This window comes from Orcinus orca, chromosome 4 (assembly GCF_937001465.1).
Source record: "Orcinus orca chromosome 4, mOrcOrc1.1, whole genome shotgun sequence".
Lineage (NCBI taxonomy): Eukaryota > Metazoa > Chordata > Mammalia > Artiodactyla > Delphinidae > Orcinus > Orcinus orca.
This window is the reverse complement of record NC_064562.1, coordinates 92001802-92020704: the sequence shown is the minus strand read 5'-3', so window position 1 is coordinate 92020704 and position 18903 is coordinate 92001802. Positions and strand designations below refer to the sequence as shown.

The 18903-nt window shown below is 43.0% G+C and overlaps 1 protein-coding gene across 8 annotated transcripts in view; it reads left to right on the top strand.

The window, feature by feature from the left end:
• The window catches only part of TBC1D1 (TBC1 domain family member 1), a 239342-nt gene that overhangs the window by 194439 nt on the left and 26000 nt on the right, over positions 1 to 18903 (top strand). For 6 of the 8 annotated variants that reach the window (XM_049709615.1, XM_049709609.1, XM_049709612.1 and 3 more), the window contains 3 exons: positions 7775 to 7960; positions 13862 to 14023; positions 18291 to 18449. In XM_049709615.1, the coding sequence (XP_049565572.1) occupies positions 7775 to 7960; positions 13862 to 14023; positions 18291 to 18449 (507 nt within the window). The remainder of the gene's footprint in view (positions 1 to 7774; positions 7961 to 13861; positions 14024 to 18290; positions 18450 to 18903) is intronic. The other 2 variants (XM_049709611.1, XM_049709613.1) reach the window with 2 other exon arrangements.

The window sequence follows — 18903 nt, the reverse complement described above, 5'->3', positions numbered from 1 at the left end:
CAAGAAGCGAGAGCCCTGACCTTCGGCCCTCCCAAAAAGTACAATATTATCCCCTTTGCAGATACAAAAACAAATGCCATTCATTTCAAAGGATAATTTTTTTTTAAATTTATTTTGGCTGCCGGCGTCTTCATTGTGGCGCGCGGGATCTTTAGTTGCAGCATGCGGACTCTTGGTTGCAGCATGTATGTGGGATCTGGTTCCCCCACCAGGGATCAAACCCAGGCCCCCTACTTTGGGAGGGTGGAGTCTTACCCACTGGACCACCAGGGAAGTCCCTCTCAAAGGATAATTTTATCCAGTGCACTAAATAAAACTTCATGTGTCTACAGCCTTTTCTTGGTTCTTTTCAGGCTTATGTAGGCCTTGACTTTCCCAGGCACTACCTCCCCCCACGGGGGTGCTTCTTGCCTGTACTCCCAGCTCAGCCCTGGAGGGAGGGAGGAAGCGGGGGCCGCTGTCGGCGCCCCCCAACTCCCCCGGCTCCCCAGGAGCGCCCGCTGTACGCCTTCCCTTCAGTCATCTTCTCCGTGCCTCTGTCTGGCTCTCCTCCCTGGGTTTCCCCCCACCCCCCGCCCCTGCCCTGCGCCTTCCTGCTTCCCCTCGAGCTGTGAGCTGTTGTCGCAGCTCCTTGCCAGGCTGAGCCTTGGAAACTCACCCCAGATGGCTAATTTGGGAGGGCATAGGGATAAAGATCTGCAGGGCTCTTGCTGCTGTTTTTAGTTTCTGCATTTCTTGTCTGTTTTCTTAAAAAAACTTGTGTGCCTGCCTCCCCATTACATCCCCTCACCACCCCCACCCCGCTGCACCCCGTCTCAGGCAGAGTTAGGCTCGCTCTTCTGTCTTCAGAGCTTATCCCCCAACCCTAGCACTTTTTCACATTGTTTCATAATAGCCCTTCACTTGTCACATCCACCAAGCTCTCCATTCCTTGCTGACCGGGATATCTTTCTAACGCTAAAGAATGCATAAATGAAATACATTTTCTTTTGAAAACTGTAAAAACCCCAAATCTTCCATGATTCCCACTAATTAATACCTAAAGGAACCAGGCAGTCATTGCTGTCTGTAGTCTGGGCCTGACCATATTCTTCTCTTCTGTTTGCACGTGCACCATCTGGTCATTAGCAGAATGGGTCCGTGCATGATAACTGATATTCACCTGCATGCCCCGTGATGCTGCTCCCTTTACCAGGCATGGCGCCCGTCATTTCCACCTGTCTGAATTTTACTTGTCCTTAAAGAACAACTACCAGTTCCTAAAACCTGATGCTGATAAGAAGAATGATAGCTGACATTTTATCGAATGCTTGCTATGTGCCAGGCTTATCTTTTTTTCCACGTTTGCCTAATTAATGCTCACACTAATCCTCTGAGAGGCACTAGAATGCAGATTTTGCAGGTGAGGATACAGGTATAAGGTGTTCAAACCACCTGTTTGAGGTTAAGTAGCTAGATGAGTGGTGGAGCAGGGATTTGATCGCAGGTATCTGGCTCCAGGGCCTATGCCCTTGACCTGGTACACAGGAGAAATTCGTTTTCTTTGCTGAACTTCTAGAATACTTTCTTTGTATTTCTCAGCACTTGTGTACTTCTCCTAATCACCCTGCTTGAAATTTGAGGGACTGTGGCGTGTTCATATCTGGATTTCTAGCAGCAGGTGAAAAAAACTTAGAAATATTTCTTTTAAAAAAAGAATGTTATTATTTAAAAATTATGTTTTCCTGTAGCTAGACCATGATATAATGCAACTGTAGAAAAATAGCGAGGTTATTGTTTTTGGGTTATTTTCCATAAAACATCCAAAGTAGTCAGAGTAGAGTGTGGAGAGATCTCGGGTAAATGAATCTGTTTGTTTATGACTTTTCCATGTGCCTCTGCTGTTTCCCAGGCACGGGATACGGCAGGGACCGCAGAAATCTCTGCTCTCCTGGCATCTATGTTCCGTTGTAGTAGAGGTAAAGTTTGCACTTCGTAAACAGTTTGACGGCATTCATTCGAGGATTGCCTATTTCTTTCTTAAATCTACACATTCATTTTACTTTGTTTTTTTAAGAAATTTTCTTCAGCTGTTGGTAACAACAGATGCTGCAGATGTTAATCCCTGCTGTTGTTAACTTTTTTCCAGAGATTTAATGTTCAGTTTTAATTCTTGTTTCCAAGGTCTATTCATGTCGTTCAAACAGAAGTTTGCGAATAACTGGAATTTTAAACGTTTTCTTTTTCTTCTGCCATGGGAGACCAGGATTTTTCAGGAGGGATGGCGAGAATTTTAACCTGCTCTGTTGTGGGATAACAGAAAAAAGCGGCATATTGGAGAATAAGGATCTGTCTCTTCATTTTCTTCCTGGGGCTTCTCTTTCTTACAGGGCACCTGACGCGTGATTTAATGCTGTATGTTTAAAGGGAGGAGAACGGCAGTTCAACTTTGGTATCAGTGTCTTGTGAAAACATAGGAAAGGAGCCCTGTATTCCAGACTTTGCAGAGCCGGAGGCTGGACAGATGTGAGGCCATGTGCATGTTCCTTTTCCTCCTGCCCTGTCACACCAGCAGTGTGATGTCACGCTCTTCCCCACACACATGTGTGCAGAGAGGACACAGCGGCACAGAGCAGTCAGAGAACAGTTCGGCATCTGCGATATTGACCCACCAGCAGAGGTCATATTTATGACTCTATTGAGAATGTCACAGCAGTGATTTAGATGCAGGCAGTTGTCTCTTAGGGCCCCTGAATTATGGCTGGTTTTACAATTCTTAGAACCCACTGAAGGCCATTGTTTCTGAGAGTCTACATAACTTAAGCCTTCTACATCCTGTCATTGCTGGAGATGTCAGAATAGTAAAAGCCAATCCCAGGCTGACCTGCTCCTGCAACCCTGTGGTTTTGTGGCTCTGCAGACTTTATAAAGCTGTCTGTCGGTGCCTGTGGTCCCCACAGTTGGGGCAGTTGGTGGTGAATGTCACCTCTCACATTTTGCCCCGAGGGACTGGAACCCAAAAGGTGTACGCATTTACAGAGGTTTACAAAGAGGGGTGGGGCAGGCCCCTGCTCAGCCTCTGCTGCACTAAGGCGCGTTCTTCCACCTGAGCCCCTAGCTGGCTGCCTCTCAGCAAGAATAGAAGTCGAGGACAGAAGCCAGAGCCCCACTGTTGTTCTGGAGATTATTAGAAACAGCAAAGCCTTTCTTAGACCACTGAGCACATCACATCCTGGGTACATATAAGAGACTCAACAAATACTAGTGTAAATGGCTTAGGAATTATCCAAGTTCAAACAGTGAACATATTTATTATTAGAACAAGGTTCTCAGTCAACAGCTGTCCAACATTTTCACGTTGTAATCCTCACCCTGCCGCTCCATTCAACCCCCTGTGTACATGAGTACACATCTCATAAGACTGCACCCCAAACACATATGCGCACGCACATGTGAAAGAGGACTGATCACAAAGCTATAGCCTTGTCTCAAATCTGGGTCTTTTGGCATTGATAAGATTAGCCGGGCCACATTTAGAATAAACAGATATTTAACTATCCCCCTCTTGTAAATCACTACTTTGTAACTAGGCTACTCTTAAGATGAACAAAAGATAGTATATTTTTTAAAATTGTTAATTATAGACTATAACATCCGTAATTGTTACCACATAAAATAAACTTGGGCAAAGGGGATGTATTTTACCCCTTCCCAGGGTTAGGAGAGAGTAAGTGATGGGTATTTTGTTCTGATTCAGGTTCTCACTGGGGATGATTTTGTTCCCCCTTCTCCCCAGGGGACATTTAGCAATGTCTGGGCATTTTTGATTGTCGCTGCTGGCGTGGGCGGGTATTATTGTCATCTAGTAGGTAGTGCCCAGGGATGCGGATAAACATGCTACAGTGCACAGCACAGTCCCCCATGACAAAGAATTAGCCAGCCCAAAGTGTCAGTAGTGCTGGGAAGGAGAAACCCTGCTGTAAATTGTTAGGTTTATTTGCTGACCTTTACAGTGGATTAGCCTTTATGTAGTTAATTCAGAGGTGAAATTAATACCAGTGCCCCTAATCCGTCTTTCTATTCTGCAGTGGGCCTTGGCACCCTGACCAAGATTGGGATGCGCTCTGACCATGTGTGAAGGCCTGAATTCAGGCAGCTGACAGCAGCATTTGGACTGGGTTCTAGCAGTCACAGTGAAAGAAAATGAAGAGCTTTCATGATAATAAGTGCCTAAGGTTACGTGAGGGAGTGAAGAGTGAAAATGTGATGTGGAGCCCGCTGTTGGGAGTATGTTTTGAGTTCAGCAATAGTGGCATCACCTGGGCACTTAATGGAAATGCAGACTCTCAGGCTCCCCTCAGACTGAGTCAAAATCTGCATTTCAGCACGATACCCACGTGATGTTTGTGCATCTGGAAGTTAGAGGCACTGGGTAAGCATTTTTTACTTTGGAGGAAAATATACCTTGGTTCAGATTGTGGCTCTGACTCTTAGCAGAGGCGTGACCTTGACCGTGTTACAGAACCTCACTGCACCTTAGTTATTTCGGCTGTAGAAAGGGGATAACATCACCTATCTCATGAGGTGGTTCTGACACCTCTCATGTGGTTGTGATGGTTTACGGTCTTTCAACAGCCAAGATGGTAAAAGAAGAAAACAAAACAAAAACAAAATAAAGGGAAAGGGCTCAGGTAGAAGACTTCAAGCTGCAGAGTAAGATTAAATAGGAATACTGACTAAAGTTCCTTTTGCAAAAGGGATTAATTTAGACTATATTGTGTTCAATAGTGAGTAATCCTAAGTATACAGGTTGTGAGGGGTGACTTGTCTTCTAAGTATTTTGCAAGAGAACATTTTTTAATCTTTGATTTAAATCAGAACAGGTTTGCATTTTCTTTAATTTTTTGATTATAAAAATGTTTATTATCACACATTTAGAAAATACAGGAAATACAAAGAAGAACGGCAAGCACACCAATCCCAGTACCTACCTATCTCTTCTTTTATTCAACAATTATTTATCAAGCATCTGCTGGGTGCCAGGGACTGCTTGGTGTTGGACAGACCCCCGTCGACAAGGTGACAAGGTTCTAGCCTTCTCAGAGCTTACAATGTTGAGTGACTAAATTTTGATGCGTTTCCTTCCAGTATTTTTTTCTGTGCCCTTAGTGAATATGTGATAGCAAACAATAAGAGCTAATGTTCACTGTATTACTGTGTGTTGGACCCTGTTTTAGGTGGTTTGTATGGTATGTATTAACTCAGTTCCTATAACACCACTATGAGGGAGGTGCTGTTATTCCCACTTAACAGATTGGGAAATTGAGGCACAAAGAGATTAAGCAACTTGCTAAAGATCACAAAATCCATAAATACAGAGTCTCGATTAAAAACCAGGCAGCCAGGCTCCAGAGCCTGACCCTATTAGTCACAGAACTGTACTGCCTCTCATTATACTTATAAAATTGAGATCATACAATATAGACAATTTTAATTCTTGCTTTTATATTGACCATTACACGTGAGCATCCTCCTGTAACGTGCATAAACGGTCTATTTCTTACCTCCAAAAGAAGTAGAATTTTAATTCATTTGTTTAACAGGGTCATAATGAAATAAACATAAATAAAAATGTGATGATAAGCATTTAAATGCTTACAGAGATTATAAGGCATTCTTAATGGCTTATCATTTGTTTAAAGGTCCTGTACTTTCAAGAGGAGTTAAGATGGACAAGTTACATTAGGAAATTAAACATTTTGTAGCTTGTACTTGATTTTGTAGCAGGAAAACAAACCCAGCTTTAGATAAAGAGCAATGGTGATGACTGTTCTATAAATTAGTCATAACATGGAATTGTGTTGGAGATGTTGAATGGAAGAGATAGTGTATTGTCTTACGGGGTGGGGCGGTTGTGAGACTCAGGTTGCCTGTGCGGGGCTTTTCACGGCATGTGTTAAGAATGCACTGTGTCAGGTGAGGTCCACTTGTGTGTGGGAACTTCGCTAGTTTCATAGTGAACCGGTGGGATGGTCTCTGTGCGTGTCCATAAGGTACTGGTACACTGTACCAGCAGCAGAGTGTCTGCAGTTGGGAAAGGCACAAATTCCTGAACTGTAAAGAGATTTCAACTAAGAAATAGAAATTTCAAAATTGATGGCATAGGAGACATTTGAATTGTAGGCATATCTAAATTGTAGGGGTAGCTACAGAAAGCATGAACTTATTCATTGTCTCACCCTGGGCAAATTACTTGGCTTCTCTGAACCATAGTTTTCTCTTCAGGCTAATACTTGCCTTCTGGAGTTGGCATCAGGATGAAATGAGTCTGTCCATATAAAACACCTGGCATGGTGCCCAGCACTTGGTAGAGGATTTATTAATGGTCACAGTTACTCTTGGCTGTTAAGTAAGTTTTAATCTTTTTTAAAAACACCTGGCCTTATATACAACACAGTGGTTAAGAATGTACATAAAAGCCAGACTGCTTGGGTTCCAACCCTGGCTCTACGATTTTCCAGCTGTGTGGCATTGGGCAGGGCACGTGAAGTCCTGTGCTTTAGTTTGCTTCTCTTTAAAACTGAATAGTTACAGTACCTACATGTTAGGGTGGTTGAGTGTTAAATAAATTATTATATATAAAACCCTCAGAACAGTCTGGTATAGAGCACTGTATGAATGCTTGCTGTTGTTATCAATAATACACTCATTAACTCAGAAGAAGATAAAGTAGTATACCTTACAAAGTAGATATCTTTGAACATTTCCTCAGCTGATGCGACTTTTGCTTATTACTATTTGATGTATAATTTGTTTGATGTTTGTGGCTCAGGTGTAGTTTTTTCAATGCATATTGAAACTTGATTTTTAAATTTGGTGATACTATTGTGTAATATCTGAATAAGCAGAATTTTCTGATCAGACACTATGTTTAAATATAAATTTTTGTTGAAAAATGACCATTCTGGCTGTGGTATATATGTGCACAGTGGAATACTATTCAGTCATAAAAAAGAATGAATTTTTGCCATTTGCAGCAACACGGATGGACTTGGAGGGCATTATGCTAAGTGAAATAAGTCAGACAGAGAAAGACAAATGCTGTGTGATCTCACTTATGTAGAATCCAGAAAATACAACAAACAAGTGAATATGACAAAAAGGAAGCAGACGCACAGATAGAGAACAAACTAGTGGTTATCAGCAGGGAGGGGGAATGAGGGGGAAGAGGAATAGGGCTACAAACTATTATGTATAAAATAAGCTACAAGGATATATTATACAACACAGGGAGTATAGCCGATATTTTATATTAACTATAAATGGAGTATAAGCTTTAAAAATGGTGAATCACACAGATTAGAAAACAAACTTACGGTTACCAAGGGGGGGAGGAAGATTGGGCTGAATTGGGAGGTTGGGATTGACATATATACACTAATATGTATAAAATAGATAACTAATGAGAACCTACTGTATAGCACAGGGAACTCTGCTCAGTGCTCTGTGGTGACCTAAATGGGAAGGAAATCTAAAAAAGAGGGGATATATATATGTATAACTGATTCACTTTGCTGTAGAGCAGAAACTAACACAACACTGTAAAGCAACTATACTCCAATAAAAAATAAATTAATTTAAAAAAATTGTAAAAATTGTGAATCACTATATTATACACCTTAACTTATATAATATTGTACAGCAACTGTACTTAAAAAAAGAAAACAAAATAAAGAGGAAGAAAAAGGAAAAAAAAGAAAAATGACCATTCTGAAATGCCCTTTTTCCTCCCCAGATTATTCAGAGCTGGGAGAGCTTCCCCCACGATCTCCTCTAGAACCAGTTTGTGAAGATGGACCCTTTGGCCCTGTCCCAGAGGAAAAGAAAAGGACATCTCATGAACTTCGAGAGCTGTGGCAAAAGGCCATTCTACAACAGATACTCCTCCTCAGGATGGAGAAGGAAAATCAGAAGCTGCAAGGTTGGTTTGCCACTTTTTATATTTAACAGGCCTGATGTTGATTTAATTTGTCCTGACTCTAAAGTGAAGCGTATCAGACATAAGCATGTTATTCTTTACAAAAAAAAAAGGCAAGGTACTCTAACATACATACATACACACGTGCATATTAAATACCTGTTACTTTTCCAAAGCAAAGTTAGTACTTTTCACTTTCTAGAGATTTAATGATAATCTCGCCAATTATATTAAATTAAATCTTCTGAGAGACATCCTTCAAATGTAAGCTTTAACTCTCTGAAAAGTGTTTTTTGTTTTCTTCTTTCTCTCTCTCCCCCTGCTTTGTCCTCAACCGTAGTCTTTGCCTGGTACTAGGTATGAACTGATCCTACCTAAATCATTAAAGTTCATAACCTCACTCTCTGTGCGTTTTTAGTGAGTGGCAGGCAACCTGAAAAATAGAGAACCAAGACTTCAGGTTAACTGAGCTGTACCTGTACTGATAACAAGGTTTTATAAGGACACACTCATTTAATCCTGGTGACAACTCAAGAAGGCAGGTATAGCCTGAAGAGGAAACTAATGCTCAGGGAAGCCCAGGGTTATGTTAGTGTCAAAATAAGCCATGAACTTTGAAAGTTTAGATTCTGTTCATTTCCTGTTTCCATAGTCATTTGAACGAATAAATATTATTTGCAAAGTAGCTAAGGAGCCGAGTTGTATGTACCCTGGGTGGTATACTGCAAAGAGCACGGGTCTTGGAGTGCAGAGAGCTGCCTGGATATAAAATAAGGAGGATTTTGGTTGGGAAATCCGAACATACTCTTTAAAAGGGAGGCTATACAAGTAGTACACGGTGGCCCTGTCCAGAGCAATTTTGGAATTAACTTCCTCCTTGATTGTAGAGCTTCATCTTTTATTGTGGTGTTTGTATAGAGCTGAAAGTTAAGACACCAAATCTGGTGAATAAGGTTCATTGTCCATATAAATATGTCATCTTTGACCAAAAACAAGAGTCAAGTACAAAGTAATAAGACCTTTTGATAAGAGAGTAGTTGAGCGGTTGGAATTGTCTACTTATGGGTGTAGTGGGCTCTCCAGTACCCAGTATTGAAGCTGAGAGAGACAGCTCATCCCATGAGGCTGCTATGGAAAGGGATGCCATGGTGAGGGGAGTTTAGAGCAGTGAATGCTAAATTTTCTTCCAAGTCTGTGTTTCTACCATTTTCTTGTATGTTCTTGAAGGTGATTCTAAAAGCAGATGTCTAAAAGAGATTTAATAGTGATGGCATCACTGAGTGTTCCATCGACCAAATGACAGCTTTGGAGCACAGCGCTTATAATCATGTGTATGTTGGTGGGGGTTTTTGTTGAAAAGTAAAAAGGCACTTATATTCATCATGTAGGTCATAAACCTTAATGCTTTCCCTGGCCCATCTTCTTGCAGATGGCAGCTATGGAAAATCAGGGCGTAGTTGTAAAATGGGAAGGATGCTGGCTGGCTTCTTGGGAGTGTTGGGAGGAATCGTGACTGTGACTGATGAGACAAGATCAGATTGCCACAGTGGCAAAGCTTTTGTAAAGCCATGTAAATGGTGACCAGGCAGACTAGAATGGGCAGGGAAGCGTTTCCTAAGGTACCTAGAACACCTTGCCCTTGTTCACTAGCCCTTGCCGGCATCCTCATTTGCTGCTTCCTTGTTTCATCCAGCAGAGTTCTGTCCTGTGTGGTCTCTTATTTTTACTGTTTGAATTTATTCCTCTCCTTAGCTCTGTAAAGTCCAACGTATGCTTATCTTGGTGGTGAAAGCATAATAAACTTGCTAAATATCATTTAGGAAGCATTGTGTCAGTGTGTGCAGTACCTGTATTGCTGAGAAAACTAATCAACAATAAGAGCCTGATCATGAATGGCCTAAAAACATGTAGTAAGTTTTGTTGGGGTGGCATGGGGGGCACAGAATCATTAAATACAGAGGCAAGATTTGACAAGAACCAACCAGGAGTGCACTAAAGAGGCAGTCATTTTATCGCTTTTTTTTTTTTCAGTTACTTTTAAAGGAAGGTTAAATTGCAGCTGGAAGTGGTGCTTGCAGTTGATCAAGAATTCAGGCTGAATTGCATGCATTTTGGGAAAGAAATGAGAGGAACATATAGGAAGAGATTCTTCCTATGGTTAAGCCTTTTTCCTGGCTTTTGAATATATGGATCAAATATTTATTACTGTTCCGGGAGCACTGCATTCAAGAAAGAATCAAACCACGTCATCTAAATCTGTTTCACTTCATTGTAGACCATTGGAAGCTGAATTGTGATTTCCTCAAAAGTTAAACAGCTAATTTTCAGTGGTATTGGGACTGAAATGCATGGCCTCTCTCCCCGACCCTCAGGCCTCTGCAGCACCCTCTGCAAGGCCATTTCCCCTGTTATAAATGATGATGGAGCAGCCTGACGCAGGACAGCAGGGTGACTCACCACAACCATGGGTTTTGGTCAGCACTATGCTGCTTATTGGACTGAGTCATATAATTTAATGTTGCAGACAGTACATCGGCATAATGATAACACAGTGAATTTTGAGTTTTAATTGATTATCATTGAAGATATTTTTAAAAGATTTTCCTAGTTAAACAAGTACTACACGTTGGTTATAAAAAAAAAATTAGATATTGAGTGCAGTTTTTCTAAAATCTCTACAAGTTTGGGCGTCATTTAATTACTGAGACTCCCAGCCTCTTAGCCTTCCTTCCCTTTCTAAGTTTTCAGGAGATGGTGGCAGTTGGAAGAGCATTTTGTCCGTGAAGGCAGTTGCTAATAGAGCAGAACTGGGACAGGCAGCCACAGCACACCCTGTGCGGTGACATAATCAGACCTGAACATTATTAGTCTGCAGTCCAGGTTGTAGCTCACATCCACATTCAATGGCGATTAGATGACTCTTTTGCAAAGTTACATTTTGATCTCATTTAGTCCTGGTTTCTCCTAGCCTCAGAAACTCTTAAACATGGGTTTGCAGACACTTATTTAATAAAAGAGTTTGGTCTTGTATCTCAAGTTCTTGCCTTAGAGCCTTGATGTTTGTTGTGGGGTTGCACCATCTGCCTTGCTTGATAAGGCATTTTGGAGGCCACTGGTTTAGGGAGCAGTGTTGTCAGGATACTGAAACGGCAGGCTGTTGCTTGGGCCAACAGCAAAATGCATAGCTTAATAAGCCTTTTCAGCTGCATTTTCTGGCCAGATATTTCTGTTCTGTTGACTTCAGAGGAGGTTCCTCTTGTTGCTTTCTGGGCTCTTTAGTATCCAGGCGTGCTCACAGCAGAATTCACTGCCAGAGAAATGTACATTTGGCCCCAAGAGCCTTGTACTGCTTGCAGTCACTGTTTGGCAGGGCTGGCCCTGAACCTTATGTGCCACAAGGGTTAGCTCAGCTCTAATGGCATCTACCATGTGTAGATGAGAAGCTGAGAGAAATTGAGGGTTGACATTTTTAAAAAATTTGAACTCCACATACACGCAGGGAATTATTAAGCAGGACCTTGAAAATGTGTTCTTCAAAGTAAGAAGGAAAAGAATGAAGACAGAAGATGAAAAATCACAGAAGATGAGAAGGAGGCAGCAGTAGGCCTAGAGTCTCCTGGCCACCCACCAGCTAGTAAATCACCTTGGGCAAGTCCCTTGCTCACTTTGAACTTCAGTTTTTGTGTCCATGAAGTGAGAGGCTGGACGAGGGATCTCTGCAGCCCTTTTCAGCGCCATCTTTTGATGCGTTTGTACTCTTAAAGGTGGTAACTGGGTCAGTTAAGTACAGAAAACATGCATAAGATGACTAAGATCTTACTGTCAGGTTAGCATTAGCCAGATTCTTTGAGTTATTGTCATTTGCTCAATTTCTAATGGGGAAAAAGAAAATATTTCATGTTATCAGCACTTGGTTTGTAAAGCAACATTATTTCGATTTTTTTTTTGCTTTTATATTTGTGGTAATTTGTGGAGCACTTGCTAATTAGCAGGCATCTTGTAGATGGTTAGTATATGTCATCTCACTTAATCCTCACAGGAGCAACTCAGTGAAATAGCTGTAATTCCTATTTAAAAAATAATCCAGGGTGCAAAAATCCTGCACCCAGCACAGCCTGATTCTGCGGCCCTGGACAAAGTAATGAACCTGCTCAGCCTCGGTCTCCTCCAGGATAAAAGTTGGGGCGGGGGAGTGTGGGTCTGTGGGATGGGGGGAGAGCAGATGGTGCGAGGTGTGCACTGACTTAGTGTCTCTGGGACTAAGAACAACTCTTCGCCAATAAACTTAACAGCTTAGATGGAATGGACAAACTTATTGGAAGGTGCAATTTATCACAACTGAAATAAGAAGGAAAAGAAGTCTGAATGGCCCTATATCTGTCAAAGAGATGAAATTTGTATTGAGACTCTTTCACACAAAGAAAAGTCTAGGTCCAGATAGCTCCACTGGATTCTATCAAACATTTAAGGCCCCTAATTGATACCTGCCTAGTCTCAGAAAATGTGTATAATTAATCACAGCAAGTTCTGCAGTGTGGCGGAGAAAGGCAAGGGGCCCAGGCCCACTCCGCCTCCTGCTTGGGCCTTGGGGGAGGGGCTCAGTCTTCTCATCCAAAGACACCTGCCTCACAGTGTCCTGAAGATTAGAAAAATGCTACAGATGAACCTATTTGCAGGGCAGGACTAGAGACGCAGACGTAGAAAACAGATGCGTGGACTCGGGGCGGGGGAAGGGAGTTGGGATGAATTGGGAGATTAGGATTGACATATATACACTACCATGCGTAAAATAGCTAGTGGGAACCTGCTGTGTAACACAGGGAGCTCAGCTCGGTGCTCTGTGATGACCTAGGTGGGTGGGATGGGGGGTGAGGTGGGAGGGAGGTCTAAGAGGGAGGGGATATGTGTATACATATAGCTGATTCACTTTGTTGTATGGCAGAAACTAACACAACGTTGTAAAGCAACTGTACCCCAATAAAAAAAAAAGAAAAGAAAAGAGAAAAAAAAGATTAAATGTTACTATATATAGAGTACTTAAGACATATAGTGTTTATTATTATCATAAAGAAGACAAGTTTACAGCTCTGCAGAAGCCTGTATGTTGGCTTATGCTGAGCTATGTATCCTACCTGCTTTTCCAATAAACTCACAGTCTAGATCGGAGATAGGTTGTGGAGTGGATATGGGGGCTGACAACGTTACCACCTTGTCTGAATAGGATTTAGTGGTTTTAGGTGGGAGTGAGGTTGTCGGTTTTAATCCTTCTTAGATCCCCTGCCCCCGCCCCCCCCCCCAAGTTTGGTAATTTAGGTATAATTCTTAATGCAGCTGTAAGCTGAATAAGTTTGGTAGGAAATAATAGCTATCTTCATATATTTGAGGAGATGCCACATGAAAAGGGTAGATTTATTCTGTTCAGCCCCAGGCAGCAGAAATGTGACGAAGGGTAGAAGCTACTTAAAGGAGGTTTGGCTCTAAATAAGAAGGAACTATCCTCGGAGAGCCTATCCTAGTTTAGATGAAGTTTTGTTGAGAGCTCGTCATGCCAGGCGCTGGGAATTCCAACACATAGTTCCTGCCCTTGAGATGTCTCTGGTTAATAGGGTAGCTGTGGAGATGGGTAGAACTGGATAGGTGTGGGGTGTATTTTAGCAGTAGAGCCAGCAGAATCCCTTGGGGGTGAAGGACTAAGAGGAATCAAGGATGCCTCCTAGGTGTTTAGCTTCTTCCAAGGTAAGGAAGCTGTGGTGGGGCAGGAACCGTGTCTTTACCTTGGACCTGTTAAGCTGGCTTGTAGCCGCTTGACGTCTCAGCGGTGGTGATGAGCAGGCAGCTGTGCTGTGAAGTAAGAGACACGGAGCTGTAACATTCACTAACGTGCTCTTAAATTGTCTGTTCTAGCCTCTGAGAATGATTTGCTGAACAAGCGCCTAAAGCTTGATTATGAAGAAATCACTCCTTGTCTTAAAGAAGTAACTACAGTGTGGGAAAAGATGCTTACCACTCCAGGAAGATCAAAAATTAAGTTTGACATGGAAAAAATGCACTCGGCTGTTGGGCAAGGTAAGCTTAACTGGGAATCAGTCCAGCCGGCCTCACCCCTCACTGATGACTGGGGAGAAGTATGGAATAAAAAATAATTTTTAAGTCCATTTTCGGTGGCCATCTCTCTCCTATTTATCATGTCTTTACCTAATCTGTTTCCAGATGTCTTAGTTAATTGATGTGAGTTTCATTACCTTTCATGATTCCTCTTAATTAAGTTAATTAAGGAAACAGGAAGAAGACAAAAGAATACCTAAGGGCTTAGTTGCCTACAGACTGCGTAATGATGTGATGATAAGCTGAGTGAAATAGTAAACTGACAGTGAACTGTGTGCCTTCTGTCTGGATGCTCTCGGGAGGTAACATAGTGTCCAGCCCGGACTTCAGGCAGGTAGGCTCGGGTTTGGATTCCAGCTCTCCAGTTACTTTGCAGCCCTTGAAATAAAAGACGCCGTGTGGCTAAGAAGGCCTCTCCTCTTAATGAGACCCCTAAGTGACGGAAATAAAGAGGTTTATAAACATCCCAAGTTAAAGTTCGATCAAGGTGGCAGGATTTTAGGGTGTCAACTTGGGAGAAGGAGGAATAATTCTAGGGAATTTTAAATAATTCAAAGTTTACTTTGGTTTTAAAGGATTTCTCTAAAGGTATGAAGGTGTAGAAGTTTATAATCTGGAGTGTACTTTTCTAGGAGTGGGATTGCAAAGAGGCTACCTGAGCAGTTGGCAATATGGGCCAGAAGCAAACTCTGCTCACCTTTGACCCAGCACTGCCACGAATAGAAACCCGTTCTAGAAATGAATCAGTCAAAAATGTACTGCAGTGGGAAGAGTGCAGATTGTGGCAGTGTTTAATGGCCAAAAAACAAAGCAGAACCCGAAAAACCCCAACTGCGTGACCACACGTATGTCATATTCCTTGAAAATAACGCAGTAGATTTACATTGACGGCAGTAAAAGGTGTCTGAGGTCAGTCGTTAAATGAGAAAGGACAGCGTGGCCTCATGTACAGCTGTGTATCTCCATATGTGTATATGTAGAAAGACATCCTTGACGTGTTTGCAGATAACCTGAGTTGTAGACAGGATGGCCATCCATCCGGGTTACCCGGCATAGCCCTGCTTTACAACCTGTCCAGTAATTAATAGCCTTCCTCCCCTTCGCTTTCAAAAGCTTCCCGCTTTGGGTGGTGAATTATATGTTCCCTCTAGTTATGAATGGTTTTTCACTTTCTTCTTTATACCTTCTGTATTTTCAGAAGGTTTGTTTGTTTTTCTCACATTTAAATAGTGAGCATATATTACTTCTAAAGTGAGTAAAAATTAAAAAGTATTTACATCTGGGGGGGAGGGTGGCTTCCTGCCTGCGCGCCCAGTCCACTGCCAGGTTTCTTTCTGGGGTTAGGAGTGGAGGCAAAACCGAGCGTGCGGAAGGCTGTTCCAGGTCATTCTTAGCAAACACATTGGCACCGATTTGCATGACCCTTTGTTTTTAAATCGTAAAATCTAAGCTTTCTCTTAAACACCAGAATATGTGGTACTGTCCAGGGACGGCCAGTATTTTTTTCCTCCCCAAAATAAAGGTTTGATAAGATAATGGGAATGATTTAGTAATAAGGGGAAATTGTTCATCTCATAACTTGGGAAATTTCCCAGTTTGACAAAAATATTTTGTGAAAAGCCCCACTATTAATCATGTAACATGCTGACTGTTTTTCAGCCCACATTTATTTCTAATACAGTGTGAAGTATGAGGTGTGTGTGTGTCTGCACATCTCCCCACCCCTCCAGATACATCTCTGAGCAGGAATAGTAGGGAGAAAAGAAACAGAACAGTATAAAAAAGCAGATATCAGGGTGGATTAGTTTCCTGTTGCTGCCATAACAAATGATAACAAAATTGGTGGCTAAAACAACAGAAAGTTTTCTCTCTTAGTTCTGGAAGCCAGAAGTCTGAAGTCAGGGCGCGTGGACAGGGTCGCCCTCGGCCTCTCCCAGCTTCTGGTGGCTGTCGGCACTCCTTGACCGTGGCTGCGTCACTTCCGTCTCTGCCTCTGTGGGCATATCGCCTCCTGTTCTTGTCTTCTCCTCTGTGTGACTCTTTTCTAAAGACATTGTCATTCTGGGTTATGGCCTCATTTCAAGGTCTTTACCTAACTTAATTATCTCTGCAAAGACCGTTTTCCCAAATAAGGCAACATTCACAGCCTCAGGTGATCAGGACGTGGGCATACCTTTTTGGAGGCCACCACTCAGCCCACTACACAGGGTCATCCAGTTGGCTCCGAGTTAAACATTCAGAGAACGTGTAGGATGTGGTCACAGTTAAGTGTGTCCCTGTGTTTCTCCCATAGTGTAAAACCAAATTACTGACTAGACTGTAAGTATTTCCAAGAGATGGCTGAGTGATGCTTTCTAAACAGCTCCTGTGAATCTGTAATAAATGAAATTGGCTTTCTGATTCAGATTCACAAATGATGATTTTATTATTAATTGCCAGGTAGGAACGTAAGGTATTTTCCTCAGTACCCATCTGAGTAGCAGCTTGTGTGACAGTGAGAACTTTGAGAGAAAACGGCAGTCAGTTCCCCTGGGCTGCCAGCAATGAGCTGGGGCACCTCTTCTCAGCAAGGGGCCTCTGTTTCCCCATCTGCACCATGTGGAGCATCCTCGTATTTCCCTCAGCAGGTTGTGGGGACGATGTAACGTGTTCAGGATGGCGACGGCGCCTGGTCACCTCACAGGGAGTGTTAGCTGTTGCTCTTTCCCGGAGTAGGATCTGCTGTCAGAGACGGCTGGGGAAACTAGCAAACGACCTTCCTGGGTAGGCTCTCCGAGTGGCAGGGAAGGGTACCAAGTGCTCACGGTTTTTTTCTGGATGGAAAGGGAGATTAATCCCTGATTACGAGGCTCCTTTTCTCTGAAGAGCACTGCTCAGAGATGAGGAGGGTTTGGTGTCTTATCCTGCCGTTTTCTTTGTCTCCCCATTTCCACGTTCGGGCCTTGAAACAGCGGAATCACGAACCCAAGAATTTTGATCCAAAACAGTCACTTTTTCTAATGGGGTTTGACCTGAGTAACATCATTGACTTTAAGAGGACGTTTCTTAGTTTTAGACAACATTTTAAAATTACTTTGAGTATTTAAGTTAATCACGTCTAAAACATTAGGTAGAGGCTCTTAGATCATTTTTCTTGTTTGTAGGTCCATGTTGAATGCCCACCAGGGCATGTTCATGCAGACTGTCCCCTGTGCAGCCACTGGCCCCTTCCTCCACCCCACGCTTGCAGAAAGACGTCCAATCAGTATCCCAGAATCTCAGCTTTGATTCGGCTACTCCTTCCCCAACTCAAAAACATTCAGTGGCTCCCTTCGGCTACCAAATAAAGTGCAGGTTTCTTGCCCTCAGTTTTGCCTCTAGTAAAGCCCTTCCAGCCTGACTGCCACCTGCTCCCTCCTGCATGTGCCGTGTGCCCAGGGAGGCCTGTGGAAACGCTCTTGGTTCCCTTCCTCTGAATTGGCTTCTCTCTTCTTTCTCCCACTCTTGAGTCTTGGCACAAGTGAAGGAGTCCAGGAAACCTAGATCTCCTTCGTCCACACTCACCTCTTTGGATCTGTCCCTTCTCTGAGTTCACTTTTGTTTTTTTAAACTTAAAAAAAAATTTTTTTACTTATTTATTTTTTATTTGGGGCTGTGTCAGGTCTTAGTTGTGGCACGCGGGATCTTCGTTGTGATCTTCGTTGCGGCATGTGGGATCCTCCGCTGCAGCGTACAGGCTCTGTAGTTGCGGCACGTGGGCCTAGTTGCCCCGCGGCATGTGGGATCTTAGTTCCCCGACCAGGAATCGAACCCACGTCCCCTGCATTGGAAGGTGGATTCTTAACCACTGGGCCACCAGGGAAGTCCCTGAGATCCCATTTTGCAGTGTCATTTTACATGCTTGCAGTTATTTCCCAAGGACGTTAGTAATTGGTGCCAGTCATAGGGGTTCATGTCATTCATCAGTTTATCGCAGAGTCTAGCACAGTCTGCACATAGTACCTAGATATGTGCTACGAAAGGTGGGAGGGGGTCAGGGAGGTGAGGGAAGAATGGCGGGGAGCATGGAGGAAGGAAGGAAGGGAGCAAATACGACAGCATTCTGGTTGCTTTATTTCCATTCCTATGCAGTTAATTCGCAGTGGAACTAGAAGTTGGATCAGTGGACTGAAGCACAACTCGTTTTTATTGTTAAGTTGAATTCTGTACATGAAGCCCCTCTCTCTCTTTTCCACCCCCGCTTTTGAAGGTGTGCCGCGACATCACCGGGGCGAAATCTGGAAATTCCTAGCAGAGCAATACCACCTAAAACACCCGTTTCCCAGTAAACAGCAGCCAAAGGACACGCCATACAAAGAGCTCTTAAAGCAGCTCACCTCCCACCAGCACGCCATTCTCATCGACCTCGGTAAGCCTGCAGTCGATTTGACATGAAAATGGAAGTTTCACTCACTTGAAAAGTCTGAAGACACTGTCCGAGTTATTTAGTGCTCGGCCTTGAGGTTTAGCAACCAGAATTCGCTGCTGAGACTTTCGATTAACAAAGCCCTGGAGTCATCACAAATGTCTTCTCAGGTCTATAAAGAAACCTCCGTCTGCGCCGGGTGGCTTATTACCTCTGCTCAGCATGGAGGGTGGCTGGCGTGGAGGCGCCAGTTCTGACCACGGTTCAGTTCAGTGACTCAGATATTGATGGGAGGTTTTGCAGTCAACCCAAGGAACATCCTGGAAACACAGGTGTCAGAGCTGAAGCTGCGTTTAATTACAGGAGCCACTCCCTAGTCTTTACGGTTTACAAACAGGATTTATTAGAAAAATTGGAGAAAGGAGCTTGTGAGTGCACCCTGGGTGATTTTATTCTG